Source organism: Coturnix japonica, chromosome 2 (assembly GCF_001577835.2).
Source record: "Coturnix japonica isolate 7356 chromosome 2, Coturnix japonica 2.1, whole genome shotgun sequence".
In the NCBI taxonomy this organism is placed as follows: Eukaryota; Metazoa; Chordata; class Aves; order Galliformes; family Phasianidae; genus Coturnix; species Coturnix japonica.
The window spans coordinates 72,997,353-73,013,830 of NC_029517.1; the positions used below are offsets into that span (position 1 = coordinate 72,997,353).

The window sequence follows — 16,478 nt, forward strand, 5'->3', positions numbered from 1 at the left end:
GTGAAGGAACATGCTGGCAGTGGATTCAATACGTAGTGTCAGCAGGGCATCCCCTACTTCAAATCGTACTTTTCCTCACTCGATCACCACAGCTTCCCTCCTGATTTATCCTCTCCAGGGTCTGCAGGGTTTTTTTGTGTGTGCTTTCCCTCCCCACTTGCATGATGCATCCGCATGTCCAGCACATGATACAGAACCCAAGCAGAACACCTGCTTTCAAACAAGTTCTTGCAAAACAAGATAAACTAGCAAGGTCAGCTCCCTGCAAAACAAAATAAATGGCTGTAGCTGCAAATATCACTTCCCTTAAAACTGTCAGAATACTTAGTTCCATCATCAGGATCATTATTCAGTCAGAGACCTAAAGGTCCCTGACATACATGCATTAACTATACCACATATTTTATAATCAGCAATTCCTGCAGGCTCAGTATTGCCCAGGCAAGCCAAAAATTGGACAGCCACATAATGATACAACAAAAATGAACCAAGCTTCTAAAGGAGAGGACTTCTTCTGTTGCCTTTATGAGCCAAACTCTGAGACCTATGTTAGAAATCCAGTCAGGATCAATTGTGAGCCACATCCTCAACTCAAAGAGTCTTCTTAGCAATGGGAAGGCCGAAAGCAATCTTGTCTGCAGCGAACTTAAGGACAGGAAGGAGGGTGAAAAGCAAAATAGCAGCTCTGGATTTTAGGACAGCAGACTTCAACTTCTTCAAGGATCTGCTTGGAAGAATCCTGTGGAATAAAGCCCTGAAAAGTCCAAGAAAGCTCAGGGACTTTCAGGAATCAGAGCCTCTAAAATCAAGATAAGACCAGAAATGCCAGGCAGATCACATAGCTGTAGAAGGAGCTCACAAAAAAGAAGTAGAAGGAAGATGAAAGTGAGGACAGGGAACCCTTGGAAATAGCACAGATAAACTGTCCAAACATTCAGGGATGAAGTTAGGAAACCTAAGTGAACCAAAATGCAATCAAATCTCATCAGAATGAGAAGACAACAAGAAGGGCTTCCATAAGTACACAGGTGATAACAGGAAGGCTAGTGAAAATGCATACCTACCTCTGAACAACAGGAAAAGACCTATTACACAGGACAGAAAAAAGGCTGAGGTACCGAAAGCCTTGACCTTGGTCTTTACTACAAAGACTTGCCTTCTGGAATCCCTGCTCCTTGAGACAAGGCAGAGAAACTGCAGCAAGGAGCCCATGCTCAAGGGGTGGGAATACTTAAACAGGCAAGATGTATACTTCCATGGGCCCTGGCTGAATGCATACAAAAGTGTTGAATGAGCTCCCTGATGTCACTGTGAAACCACTCTCATTAATCCTTGATTAATCACGGTGATTTGGAAAAGTGCCAGGAGACTAGAGGGAAAGCAAACATCATTATCATCTTCAAGAAGAGGGACACAAAACTACAGGCCATAACACTATAATGCAATTGAAAGCACAGCAATAATAGAGGAGTAGCAAACTCCTAGGTTGCAGCAAATAAGTATAAGCCCAAATGCAGCAGCTGTAGACACAGAAACAAGGGAAAAATGCTGCTTACCACTGGAAAGCCTCAGGTAGGCAGGGATCTTCAGTGAGATACCTTTGCCTCCACTGCCAACCCTTATATGAGATCTGAGAAGGCTCAACCCCTTCCAGTCACTCAGCTACACTGCATGCACATGAGCTCCCCTGGGTTGGCTCTGCCTTCCTACCAGGTGCTCAATCACTGTTTCAGGCCCTGACTTAGCATTTCTGCTACATTGGCTGCTCAGCCTCTCCCCAGTTCCTGGGAAGATAATGCAAGAGCTGATCCTGGAAACCATTTCCAAGCACAGGAAAGACAAGCAAAGCATCAGGAATACTTACCACAGATTCATCATGGGGAAGTCATGCCTGACCAACCTGATTAGCTTCTATGATGAAATGACTGGCCTGGCAATTGAGGGGAGAGCAGTAGATACTGTCTATCTGAACTTAATTAAGGCCTGTCATTGACAGGATGTTGATGTTTGTATTGGATGGGCAAATAGTGAGATGTGTTGAAAACTGCCTGAAAGGACAGGCAAACAGGGTGGTGATCATTGGCACAGTCTATCTAGAGATCAATAACTGGGAGTGTACTCCAGGGGTCAGGATTGGGTCCAGTTCAAATCCTAGATGATGGAGCAGGTGACACAGAACTGGGAACAATAGCTGATATGCCACAGGGTTACACTATTACACAGAGGGACCTCAACAGGCTGAAGAAACAGGCTGACAGGAACTTCATGTAATTTCACAAGGGGAAGCAAGAAGTTTTGCACCTCCGAAGGGAACAGCCTCAGGCACTAAGACATACAAAGGGCCAACCAGCAGGAAAACAGCTTTGCAGAAAGAGACTTGGGGGTCCTGATGGATGCCAAGATGGGCATGAGTTAGCAGTGTGCTTTTTCCTCTATGAAATCTAACAGTATTCTGGGCCGTAGAAGGCAAATTACTAACAGCGGGAGGACAGCAGTAACCCTTCCCTTTTACTTTGCTCTGATTAGGCCATGCCTGGAATACTGTTTTCAGTTCTGGGCACCCTAGTAGAAGAGGGACTTGGACATACCATAGAGTCCAGCCAATGACCATGAAGATGATGAATGGTCTGGAATACCGCCCACCTTTGAATCAAAGCTGAGAGAGCTCGGACACTTTAGCTCAAGTTAGAGCTCATCAGTGTAGCCCTGAAGGGAGGGTGTAACAAGGACAGAGATAAGCTCTATTAAATGGCACTGTAGAGAGAACAAGAGACAGTTGAGCACAGGCACAGGACATCATGTCTGAACGTTAGCAAACATTTCTCTACTGTGTGGGTGCTTTTAAAAGCACCTCCCAAATAATATATAAGTTTGAAGAAACAGATGGGAAACCAGGAGCCAGATACTTAGATGCACCTCTAAAAATATGAGTAATATAAAAAGATGATGTGTTATCCATGAATAGAAATCTCATTCTTGCTGCCAGCTTTTAAGTTACTTTAATAATTGCATGTAAGTGGTAAATTCTATCAAGTACAACTGATCTCCCTTTGTCATGACCAGAAACAGCAGAATACACACACATACAATAATCAATAACTAACAGTGACTCAAATATCCTCTGATATACTTACATATACATACACAAGAGTCCCATGGAAAAAAAAAATACCCAGAGCTAATAGTCCATACAATAATCCAAGTTTCATACTTTCAGCAAGCTAAAGTAAACTGAAGAAACATTACACAAGGTGCTTTAATGCATCTTGCAGATGGTGTATTAAGTAGATGATCATGAATAAATATGCAAAACAAAAAACTATATAGAAGTAGTCCTGTCAGAAAAATAACTAAACCAAAAACCTAATGGCTAAAATATTCTAGGTGTCAGAGGTAGTACTTCTCTTCCCAAATTCAGTTATACCTCCTAGATAGCAAAGAGTGGAAAAAAAACCAACAGATTTCCTTTCTGATGTTTCAGGTAAACACAAAATTGAAACTAAACATACTACTCTGATTAGTATCAGTCTTTCTGATCATTGATTAGACAAACACTTGTAATTTCCAAGCAGATAATGATAATGCAGATGATGAGCTCCTCCTGTGCTATCAGGTCACTGCTCTGTGGATTTGGCTTATAGAGGCTCCTCAAAGGACACAGCAGAGGTAAAATAGAAAAGGACATCAGGGTCTGGGGTAAAGCTGTATTAATAGCAGTAGGAAGCTGTACATCTGTTTGTACTGTCATCCACTAAGACCTCCAAAGTTTTGAGATGAGCAAAGGAGAAATCACAATTACCGAATGTCAAGGATAGGAAGGGACCTCAAAAGATCATCTAGTCCAATCCCCCTGCCAGAGCAGGAACACCTAGATTAGGTCACACAGGAATGCATCCAGGTGGGTTTTGAATGTCTCCAGAGGAGACCCCACAACCACTCTGGGCAGCCTGGTCCTCACTGCAAAGAAGTTTTTTTCCTCATATTTACGTGGAACATCCTGCGTTCCAGCTTGCACCCATTACCCTTGTCCTGTCATTGAATGTCACTGAGATGGGCCTGACTCCATCCTCATGACACTCACACTTTATATACTTATAAACATTAATAAGGTCACCCCTCAGTCTCCTCCAAGATAAAAAGACCCACTTGCCTCAGCCTCTCTTCATAAGGGAGATGCTCCACTCCCCTAATCATCTGTGTGGCTCTGTGCTGGATTCTCAAGCAGTTCCCTGTACTCCTTGAACTGAGGGGCCCAGAACTGGACACAATATTCCAGATGTGGTCTCACCAGGGCAGAGTAGAGGAGGAGGAGAACCTCTCTCAACCTACTAAGCACATCCCTTCTAATACACCCCAGGATGCCATTGGCCTTCTTGGCCACAAGGGCACGGTGCTGGCTCATGGTCATCCTGCTGTCCATCAGGACCCCCGTATTCCTCTCCAGCAGCTCAGTCCCCAACCCATACTGGTACATGAGGTTACTCTTGCCCAGATGCAAGACTCTACACTTGCCCTTGATATGTTTTATTACATTTCTCCCAACCCAACTCTCCAGTCTGTCTAGGCCTCACTGGATGGTAGCACAGCCTGCTGGCACATCAGACATTCCTCCCAGTTTTGTGTCATCAGCTGACAGTGCACTCTATCCCTTCATTTGAATCACTGATGAATACATTGAACAGCACAGGGGTCAGTACTGACCCCTGTGTGGGACTCTACTAGACACAGGCCACCAACTAGACTCTGTCCCATTGACCACAACTCTCTGGCTTCTTTCCTTCAGCCAGTTCACCTCACTACCCAATCGTCCAGACCACATTTCCTCAGTTTAACTGTAAAGATGCTGTGGGAGACAACGTCAAATGCTTTAATGAAACCAAGACAGACCATATCCACTGCTTTACCATCATCTATCTACCTGGTTACTTATTCATAAAAGGCTATCAGGATGGCTAAGCATGACTTCCCCCTAGTGAAGTTATGTTGACTGTCCCTAACAACCTTTTTATCCTTGATATGCCTAGAGACAGTGCCAAGGATAAGTTGTTCCATCACCTTTCCAGGGATGGAGGTGAGGCTGACTGGTCTATAGTTACTGAATACTGCATTTAATCTAAAGACAGAGAATATAACAGAAGTAGAAATTTTCAAAGATCCACCCAACGCTTAAATATATTAGCACTTAACTAGAACACTCTGCTTACTAACATTGTGCTCATATATATTGGTTTCAAGCAATATATATTTCTTCCATAATTACTCATTATTGTATTGACTGAACATCACCTTCCTCAACTGCAGTCAAGTGTACTAGCACTATCTGTAAGTGGAGACAAACAGCCTTGAAGAGAAGTATCTACCACAAAATTTAGCAGCCAATTCAGCAATTACTAGTCATTTCAAATTCTGCTTATATCCTCACTCCCAGAAGTCCAAGTCAACTGAACACATCTATCCTGAAATTAAAACAATTAGAATTCCGAAAGAATAATTATATCTAAAGACAATGGCAGTACAGAGTGTGTATATGTTAATTTACTTCTATCAGATCTGCATGTATCCAGATACAAAATGATCTGATCAGCTGAACTCAATGTACATGCAATAAAGAAAACACTCCATGCAGATTTTATAGCACCTGTATTACACTGCAGCAGGAAAACAAAATAAAACCCACCACGAATAGCACATTATGGAAATTCTCAGGCTTTCTAATTTGTGAGGAAGAGGCTTAACGCCCCCAGAAGAACCACCTTAATATTTTCTGTCTTCTCGGGGCACTTTATGTAACAGTATTCACCTACAGCATGCTATAATTTCCAGAGAAGGAGCAGATTGACAGACAGTTGGATTTCTTCTTCAGTAGCAGTTACATTGTTTCAGGCTTAAAGAATCAAGAAAGGCAATCCATTTCTACACAAAATGAACTGCCTGTCCAAAACTCACTGTTCATTCCAATTGTGATAGGTGGCCAGCAGGGAGATGGAGGTGACTGTCCCCCTCTATACCTATCTTGTGAGGCCCCATCTGCAGTACTGCATCCAGGCCTGGGGCCCCCAGCACAAGAAAGATGCAGAGCTCCCAGAACATGTCCAGAGGAAAGCTGCTAAGATGATCAGAGGGCTGGAGCACCTCTCCTATGAAGAAAGGTTGAGGGAACTGGGATTGTTTAGCTTGGAGAAGAAAAGGCTTTGAGGAGACATCATTTCTGGCCTTCCAGTACTTGAAGTGTACAAACTGGAGGGGGAACGGCTACTTACATGAGTGGATAATGACAAGACAATGGGGAATGGTTTTAAACTGAGACATGGGAGGTTTAGGTTAGATATTAGAAGGAAGTTTTTCACTCAGAGGGTGGTGATGCACTGAAAAGGGTTGTCCAGAGAGGTTGTGGATGCCCCGGTCCCTGGAGGCATTCAAGGCCAAGCTGGATGTGGCTCTGGGCAGCCTGGTCTAGTGGTTGGCAACCCTGCCCATGGCAGAGGGGGGTTGAAACTTGATGATCATTGTGGTCCTTCTCAACACAGGCCATTCTGTGATTTAATAATGAGATATGCTTCCTTCCCACAATTCTTAACAGAAATTTGAGAAAGAATAACACACAAAATATCATTATCATAGAATTACTAAATGGTTGAGGTTGGAAAGAAACTCACCAGACCATCGACAGCCCAAGCACTCCTCTCAAACTGCCCAATCATGATTCAAGTGTCCCCAAGAATAAATATTTCACAGCCTCTCTGCAATGTGTTCTAGGGTTTGATAACCCACACAGTAAAAGACTTTTTCATGTACTCAGACAAAATTTTACACCAGCTTTTACCTGTTACTTCTTAGCCTTTCACTCAATAATACTCAGAAGAATTTGAATCCATATTCTTTACTCCCTCTGTGCAAGCCTTCTCTCCTCCAGACTGAACAGACCCAGCTCTGTCAGACCCTCTTCTTATGAAAATGCTCAAATACCTTCAGCTCATGGCCCTATGTTGGATGTGAGTCTTCAGTAAACCTTCGTCTTCCTTGTACAGGGAGCCCACAGCTGAACGCAGCATTCCAGACACTGCCTCATGGGTGCTGAGTAGAGAGAAAGGATCATCTTCCTAGATCTGCTGGCAACATTCTTTCTAAGGTAGTTGGGGTTACTGTTGGTCATCTTTGCAGCAAGTCTTCATTTCTGGCTCATAGTCAGCTTATTGTCTATAGAAGTCTCTAAGACTCCCCTCTGCGGAGCTGCTTGACAGCCAACTGGCACCCAAAGAGTGTTGTTGCATGTTGCTATGTTTTTGTCTTTTTACATTTTTATCCAAATTCAATGCATCCACATTTTAAATGGAAGATGGAAGTTTTGGCCAGTCCATTTGAAGACTACACAGGAGAAATACTAAGTAGGGATAAGAAATACAACCTCACAAGTCTAAGAGTATCTACTACAGGATAATTTTTTCCTAAGGTCTAAATGCAATGAATTTTCACTTCCTGTTCACCTTTATAATATGTTCAGTACTTTATAGCACCTCCTGATACCTTTATTTTAATACCATGGCAGTTGAGAAAACAGAACTAGTTGCCATTGTGAAGGTAAAAGCACTAAGCTACATTCAAAAGCAACAGCAGCTACTCATGGGGAAGAAATCCATAATGACCATTAAATACTATAGCATCTAATCTGGGATATGCCTTCTAGATGCACAGGGCTGGAAACTGGAAAGATACATAAATGGAATCTATCAAGCTCTACACTCCAAGCCACATCACAGGCTATTTCACTTCCCACAAGGCCATGGGCCCATTTTTAAAATATCAAAAATGAACTCAGATTATTTTTCCCTCTTCACAGCCCGGGTGCTAAGAACAGAAAAGACTAAAGATAGTATCTGAAATGTAAAGTAACGATATTCTAAATCTGATTTAACTTCAGGGTGCTGTAAAAGCAGAGACTTGTATTTTCTTCTTCATCCCCGGCCATTCAAGTCCAGCACTCTGTACTTGACAAAAATTTAACAGCTACATTAACAATGAGAGGAGTGAGCTCATCAAGCGAGCCCCAAGCCATGCTGATTAACTGGAAAGTCTATTCAGAACAAGAGAAACAGAAGATGTGATGAAAGCAGTAAATACCATGAATGTCTCCAGGCACACAGAGTTTCTATTTAAATACCCAAGACACAACTGTATAAGAATTCTTGTAGTACTAAGTGCCCATAACACGCTATGGGTCATTAAATACTAGGTTGGAATATGCATCTTGAAGGGTCGATCCTCTTCCACAGCAACCACATCCAGCAAATTAAAAGTTAATCTGATCCTACACCTTAAAAACCACCATCGGAAACAAACAATTTCTTCTACTTGTGGCATTCAATCCCACCCCAGGTTGGGTTCCTAACCCTCCCCTCCCCCCCTCCACGTGCTCTGTTTTGTCACCCGTAGGGCACTGGAGAGAACGAGTACTCACCAGCAGCACGCACCTTAGTCATCTCTTCAACCCTTGCAAGGCTCTACACGGAAACACACCGAACACCACAATCTTATAAATGCCTGTGCAACAGGAGCGGGTCAGTAGCACCGCCCTCTGCAGAGTATAGCAAGCACGGGGCGCGAAGGGGGGATAATGGCGATCTCCGAGAAGCAGTAAGTTTTCCAGAATTCAAATGGCTTCTTTTTTTCCTTTCTTTTGATTTTTTTGAGTCCCGTTCGCTCGTCACATACTTGAAACTCACATGTTTCCTCCTGGCCAAAGTTTCCCCAGCCCATCCTGCGGCACACGCACAGCCCGGCCGCCTCCAGCACTGCGGACCCAACAACGCAGCGGTGCGGGCGGCACGTAACAACAGGTGGTGCCTCAGCCCGGACGCCCCAGACTGCCGGCATTCGGCTGCCAGCACCACAGCTCTGCCCTCTGCCCACCAACGTTACCGCAGAGCGATGCGCGTTCCTCCTTTCCCCGTCCAGCTCAGCACACCAGCCCTCTCCCCGGCTTCCCCCGAAGGCAATAACCGCACTCACCTGTATTGGGCCGCGCCTCCGCCATGCCAACGCTTCCCTCCCGCCCCCACCCCGAGGTCCAGCTTCCTGGCGGCCGCGCACGCGCCCCAGCGCCGCCAACTCCCCCTCGGCCGAGGGGAGCTGAGGACGCGCAGCCGCACTGAAGAGACGGGCACGAGCCGCCGGGAAGGGGGCGGTGCCAAGGGCTGAGGGGCGGGCAGGGGGCGAGTTCGAGGGCCGGGTCGGCTGGTCGTTCAGGTCCGCAGGGCAAAGCGGGCTGTAATTAACAGAAAAACGGGAGTTTTGAGGTTGAAAGCAAGGAAACGTGATAACAACAAAGAAATGCTACTGCTGGCGGTAAATTGGCTGCTTGCTTGGCGATGAGCTTCACAGCTGTGGCCCTTCCCTGTACCGTCTGTGTTTCAGAGTGTATTGGTCAAGCAGAAGGGAAGGAAAAGAATGGTCCTTTGCTTTGGGCTCGGTGCCCTAAAGAGGTGGGGTTTTTTGTTTTTTGGTTTTTTTTTTCCTATAAAGAAAGTATAAAGTAGGCATACAGCATCCAGCTGTCTACTGCGTCCTGCATGGAGGTGGCAGTGGCATGTACTTGCTGTCCCAAACGAGTGCTGGAACTTGAGCTTCTGTTGGAAAGCCTACAAGTGGATATTCACAATACAGTCCAAGCTGCAGACAGACCTTGTAATGCTCCAGCTACAATTACCCCGTAGAACTACGTGTTTTGTCATATTGCAGTGTTCAACACGAAGATAACTATTGTATGATTCACACCTCCCTGCAGAGGTTTACAGTGTCATGGTTACAGTACGTCTGCAGAGCAGCTCTATACTTTTACCACTGCAATGTAGCTAGCTACCGAGTCCTTACAGAGCTGCTGATCTTTTCAGATACTGAGTAACTTCAGAGTACCATAGCAACTGCAGCTCAGAAAAATGGCACCTCTGAGGAACATCGTCTGAGGTATAGCCTGCATTCCCTCTGAGGAATGTCGTCTGAGGTATAGTCTGCATTCCGTTCTCTGCAGCCCTACCATGAAATTCTCAGATCAAAGTTCCATTTGCAGAATAGTTCTTCCCATCCTAGTCTTCAAAGTTCATGGCTCCAAAGCTCTTAAAGGACATGTGGTCTTCTTTTGCAGAAACTCTAGTCACTGATATGCAGCCCAGACTCCTGCCACTGCTACAAAGGAAGCACACAAGTCACTACAGCAACAGCTTTATGAAGATGCTACTATGTGCTTGGATTACGAATACAATATGAAGTGTTTTGTTTTATGTAAGTATTTGTCTCACCTAAGCTGGCAAAGAAGAGCATACGGCAGCAGCAGGTTTAATGCATCCTTTCAGGGATAATGCATGGTCTTCCTACTGCTGACAAGAAACTTGAGGTAGACCTCTGACTCATGTTCTTCTCTGTCACTACTATACAGACATCACCGTAGCATTCACACAGAACTACTACATACCACTTTCCATACATGCTACAGCACTACCACTTCAGCATACATTCTTTGGTTACCATCAAAAAGTACAGTTGTGGTATGGATACAATAATTTGCACCTATGTGTGCTGCTGCAAAATGTCAGTTACTAAGTCAACACACATTTTCCTTGATTACATCTTTTTATCTCAACCGTTCTGTGTTGTTGTTTTCCTTAATTTTGCACTGGGCAAATTCCATTCACTCGCGATAGCCTGACAATCGTCCAGCATTTCTGTACAGGCATGTGATTTTATTCTCTTCTTTAGCTTGGCCAAAATTGTCTTTTTATCTTTTCCTCATCTTTTCTCCCTTTCAGTGCAAGGATAGGAGCAAGGATCTTTGTCATGAGTTAGCAACGCAATAAAGGGTTCTCATGCCAGGAAGATTTCATTATTGCTGTGATGGTTATGATCATAATGCAGTACCTCTCTCTCGTTCTTCTAAGCAAGCCTTTTTATATTCTAACACGCACATTCAGTACATTTCCACTAACAATCCATTGGCTAGAAAGCAAGCAAGTTCCATAACAAGTCTTCATAATCAGCAGAGAGTTTATCTTATGCCTAGGTACAAAACATCCATTTATTCAGATCTTCTGTCTGCTTTCCAGAGCCTCATTATCAGACAGTTGACATTCAGCAAGGCCAAGCTGACCTCTGCATCTCCCACAGACCTTCCCATCAAAACTTATTTGGTTGAAACATATATATGTTTTTCTACTTCATCTTCCTTTAATATTTCTCTCTCCTTCCCTGTGCCATTTATTACTCGTGTCTTTTCTCAGTGGCTGCTTTTGGCCAACTGACCCATATGATTGTCAGAAGCAGCAGGGACATACTGCTCCATATGGAACATACAGGCACTTGGATCCAGAGGGTGGCAACCCTGCCCGTGGTAGTGGAGTTGGAACTAGATGATCTTTGAAGTTCCTTCCAAGCCAAGTCATTCTGTGATTCTATGAACGTAGAAGTCAGCAAATTCCACAATACAGAAGCAAGAAGAGCAAAATAATTTCAATAATAATATTCAATTATAGTTCAGGCAACAATCCAGATTGACAGCAAACCTGTAGCAAGAGGGCAGCTCAAACCAGAAATCAAGCCAAATGGTGAAGATCAGACAATATAGGCACAAGCATACCTGCAACATAAGTAACCAGCAGATACTAAGAGTATGAGCATGAATTTTAAAGCAGCTCAGGAAAGGAGAGAAAATCACCCTTTGAGGATTCTCAAGACCTGACAGTTGATTTTATAAGTTAGTGTTGAACCCATAAAGACAAACCTCCAGGATGGTAACGGAATACAGGAGAAGATGCCCTAGAGACCCTGACAGCCACAGATCTGTATGCTGGGTCCTGGTGAATAGCATTTCCACTGGGAGGTGAGGGGAAAAATGATGTAGAGATGAGGAAGAAGAAAGAAGGAAATCCCTTGAAATGATCAGAACTAGGTTACCGAGAAGCAGAGATTTTGGTGAGGAAGATTAAATAGGCTCCAGCCACTCAGTTGCGGTGTAAGTCTCCTGCATAAATCCAATATCCTCTTGTGCAAAGGATTTACTAGAGTCCCTGCACTTTAAAGAAGCATTTCCAAATGCTTTTGAGGTTATAATCCCCGTGGCAAGAAGCAATAGTATGATTCAGTAACGTGTATCCCTCCAGAAGGCAAATTAAGAGTTCTAAGGTGCTGTGCACACAGAGAGAGCAGTGCAGAGATGTTCTGTTTCTAGTGACTTTTCATTCATTACATAAGACCCTTACAGGCTGCCAAAAAAAGTCCACCTATATGTGTGATCATTAAAAATTAAATAATAATTATTATAATAATAACAATAAATAACTACCTAAAACTGAAGAAATTGCACAGAGAGGTAGCTAAAATAACTGTTTGGGGGCAATGGGGAGACTATAAGGATACCATTTTGGGGACTCAGAGCAAATGTTTATCAGAGGAAAAGGAACTTGTGGTGGTTAAGCAGCACAGACAAGGGAGCCTGTTGCTATGGACTGCTTTTCAGAAGCATCCCTCCAAAAGATAAATTTGGGTCTAAAATTGAAAATAGAATCCTAATCTCTCACAGATGAAATGTAAACCACGCCATGAGACAGGCCACAAGGGTTTGAGGAACAATTGCATAAGGCATGAAATCAAATAATAAATCCCTTCTAGAACAGTTCAGGCTCTGGAAGCTTACCAGATAGTCTTTACCGTCAGGAAAATTGAAAGAAATTTAAAGGAGTTTACTGAGAAAAGTAATGTAAAATCTAAAGTAATTACTTACATCTGCTTTCAGTACAGCAGAGCTAGATGAAATTCCAAAGACAGACCCTTATTTATGGGGAGACTCACCAGGGGTTCTGCCTTGGAAGGGTTACTATACTGAACATATAAGCAAAATGATTAATAGCAAATCATAGGGACCAGATTTCATATACTGAACAATTCTAAAATGATTCAAGGCCAAACTACAAACTTTCATACAAAGCAATTAATATAAAGCTGCTTTGGCAGCAGGAGAATGAGATGTGTTAACTGTAATGTCAATTTTTTAAAAGAATGCCAGAATAAAATCTGGAAAACTACAGGTCTGATGTCTATGGCAGGGAATTTAACAAAAACTGTATGACAGATTAGAATTAGCAGGCATATGCTTAAAAATGAGAATAAGTCAAAATGACTTTTCTTAAGGGAAGAATTGCCTTACAATTCTAATGAAATTCTTAGGAGTCAATAAGCTTGTGGCCAAGAGAGATAAAGCTGAACATGGATTTTCAGAAGGTATTTTAAAAGATCATTCATTAAAAGCTCTTAAAAATTACACAGCCAGGAAACAAGTAACTACAGAGATAAATAACTGGTTAAAAGGCAGGAAATAAGAGTCAGTAGTCCATTTCCACAATAAAAGGGATTCAAGAGTAAAGACTCACATGGATTATTCCAGAACCTAATTGTGCAACACATTTACCAAGGATCTGGAAGCAGTGTCAAAGTGTGTTTGTGGTATGATATTTTTTAGAGAGCTGTAGGCAGACTGAGAAGAAATACAATCAGAAAAGTCTTAGGAGTACTTGGGCAAAAAATGGAAGATGGAATCCAGGAAAGCTAAATGTGAAGGGGTGCACATGGGAAGAAACAGTCCTAACTTCACATTTAAAATAGAACAACCCTCAGCTATTGCAACAGTTATTACAGATAGTTGTATGCAAATATCTTCTCTGTGAAATATATCTTCTTCCTCTGTGAAAAAAATATCTTCTCTGTAGTGTGAAAGAAAGCACTTGTAAGAAAGGAGCAAAAAATAAAATAGAGAAAACATCAAGACAGTCTATAAATTGATAAATTGTGCACAAACGTGGCCTCATCACCCATCTCAAAAGAGAAATGGGGGAAGGTTCAAGAAAAGGCAAGAAAAAGAGAACTAAAAGAATGCAATGGCTTCTGTACAGTAAATGACTTACATAAGCAAGTACATGGACATGGGGCCATGTCAAAGGCTTTGCAGAAGTCCAGGAAGATGACATCCAACACCCTTTCCCTGTCCACCAGTGCCGTCACTCCATCACAGAAGGTCATTAGATTGGTCAGGCTTGGTGAAGCCATGCGGGCTGTCTCAGACCACCTTTTTGTCTTGTTTGCACCTTTCCAAAGCTTCTAGGAGGATCTGATCCATTATCTACCCAGGCACAGAGGTGAGGCTCACCAGCCTGTAGTTCCCCAGGTCTTCCTTTCTCACTTTCTTAAAAAATGGGAGTAATTTATCCAGTCACTGGGGACTTCACCAGACAGCCATGATTTTTCAAACATGATGGGGAGTGGCTCAGCAACCCATCAGCCATCTCTTTCAGAACCCTAGGATGGATATCATCTGGCCCCAAGGATTTACATGCATTCAATTTCATGAGGAGGTCTCAGACACATTCCACTATTACACTGGGATGGAATCTTCTCCCCACACCCTCATCTAGAGGTTCAGGGTCTTGGCAGACATGGGAAGCCTGACCACCTGTGAAGACTGAGGTAAAGCACTCATGAATACCTCAGCCTTTCTATGTCTGAGGGATCCAGCTCTCCATTACTCTTTATCAGAGAGGAACACTCTCCTTGACCTGTCTCTTCCTGCCTGTGTACCTGTAGAACCCCTTCTTATCTTTCATATCCCTTGACAAGTTCAGCTCTATCTGTGCCTTGGCTTTCCCAATCCTGTCTCTACAAACAAGGACAACAGCCCTGTATTCTTCTCAGGGTACACATCCCTGCTTTCACTTTCTGAACATTTCCCTCTTTTCCCTCAAGTTTAAGCTGCAGGTCCTTGCACATCCATGATAGCTGCCTGCCTTCCCTGCTTGACTTCTTCTGCAGGGGGATGGAGAGCCACTGTGCTTTCAGAAGGGTGTCCTTAAAGAGCTGCCAGCTCTGTTCTATACCCCTGCCCTTAAAGTCGGTTTCCCAGGTGATCCCATCCTTGAGAAGCCAGAAGTTTGCTCTCCTGAAGCACAGGGTCCTGACTCCTCTTTTTGCCAGGTCTGCATTCTTCAAGATCACAAACCCCACCAGGGCATGGTCACTACAGCCCAGGCTGCCTTCAATCTTAACCTCTCTAATGCTCTCCTCCACACTGGTGAGTGCCAGGTCCAGTAAGGTTTCACCTTGGGTCAGTCCATCTAATACCTGAATAAGGAAGATCTAAGCATGGACACACAGAAAAGTTCTCCAGGTCATGAGTGCATTAATAAATCTTATTTACTCTGACCAGTTTCATCTACTCAGTGTTTTATTGATCTACAGTAACAGCATGAGTAAAGACCAAGGAAACTAGAAAACTGTTAGTCTAGCTTCAGTATCTGGTAAAGTTATGGAAATTACCCTGGGTTCTATTGAAAGGCATTTAAGGAATGAAGCTACTGTCAGGGATAGTCAAAATGAGTTGACAACCAGTGTCTCAATTCTAGTGCTAGTTTTCTTCAATATTTTTATCAACAATCAGGATGCAGAAGTGATATGTATCCTGAGGATGCTAGCTGAGAGGTGCTGTTGGCTACCTGGAGGGATGAGAGGACTTGCAGAGGGATCCAGATGCATTGGACAATCAATAATGGCATAAAAGTTGACAAAGAAGAATGCTGGGTGCTGCATCTGGTATGGAGTAATGCTGTGCAGAGGTGCAGAATGGAAAATAAATGTGCAGCATGTTAAACTTGGCTGAGGGGTAATGTATTGCTATTCATAATGCCACCACCTCTGTAGAAGAAGCTCGTGCTAAGATGAAAAAAATGGTTAGACTTTCTGAACTGTTCCAATCACCCTAACCAAAGGTCTGATTCAAGGGGCTTTCACACAGATGCTGGTTTATCACCTTTCTACAGTCCTTGGGGCTTACCAGGTAAGGAAAATGGCTGGCACAGATTGGGACTAACCTTGTAAATTGGATTTGTATTTTTGATGATTAGCATAACTATTGTTAGATATATGATCACTTTGATGATTTCTTCTGTCTCTTATTTTTATTTCTTCTGTTATGCACGTATCACTACTCTTGAAGATGAACTTTAGACCTTTATCTCTAGTATTTGTTGTCTGAGCCAGGAGGTGGTGTCTGAGACCAATGAGGAACTTGGCTGTGCTGAATGAAGAGCCAGAAGCTCTAAAAACGGAGAGCTAGGAGAAGGATGGATGGAGACCTGCAGAGGCAAAGCAGCAACCAGCTTTTCACAGAATCACAGAATTGTAGGGGTTGGAAGGGACATCTAGAGATCATCGAGTCCAACCTCCCCTGCCAAAAGCAGGTTCCCTACACTTTTTTCTACTTCCTCTTATGGACAGCATCTACTTTCTGTTTATGGACAGCATCAGTTTCCTCTTATAGCTGAAAAACACGAGTTAATAAAAACATCATCTGCAGCTTGCAGCCACCAGCCTCCTCCTCTCGCGAGGCGAGATATGCCTCTCCACATCGGCGCCTGCGCTGACAGCGGCTACACTCGCGCAGAGTGAGG

General features: G+C 43.4%; 1 protein-coding gene and 1 long non-coding RNA gene across 6 annotated transcripts in view; one reads left to right on the forward strand and one right to left on the reverse strand.

Moving 5' to 3' along the window:
- Positions 1 to 9,177, reverse strand: part of NFX1 (nuclear transcription factor, X-box binding 1) — a 55,947-nt gene extending 46,770 nt beyond the window's left edge. For 4 of the 5 annotated variants that reach the window (XR_001553324.1, XM_015854822.1, XM_015854820.1 and 1 more), the window contains exon 1: positions 9,007 to 9,134. Coding sequence is in view for 4 of the 5 variants with exons in the window: in XM_015854822.1 (XP_015710308.1) it covers positions 9,007 to 9,031 (25 nt within the window). In the remaining variant the exon portion in view is untranslated. Of the gene's footprint in view, positions 1 to 8,455; positions 8,499 to 9,006 lie in introns of all 5 variants that reach the window. The other variant, XM_015854823.2, reaches the window with a different exon arrangement.
- A 149-nt stretch (positions 9,178 to 9,326) lies between these two features.
- On the forward strand, positions 9,327 to 16,356 carry LOC107309769. The gene is made up of 3 exons (XR_001553325.2): positions 9,327 to 9,479; positions 10,139 to 10,275; positions 16,069 to 16,356. It is a non-coding gene; the product is annotated as an uncharacterized LOC107309769 (long non-coding RNA).
- Positions 16,357 to 16,478: the final 122 nt, after the last annotated feature.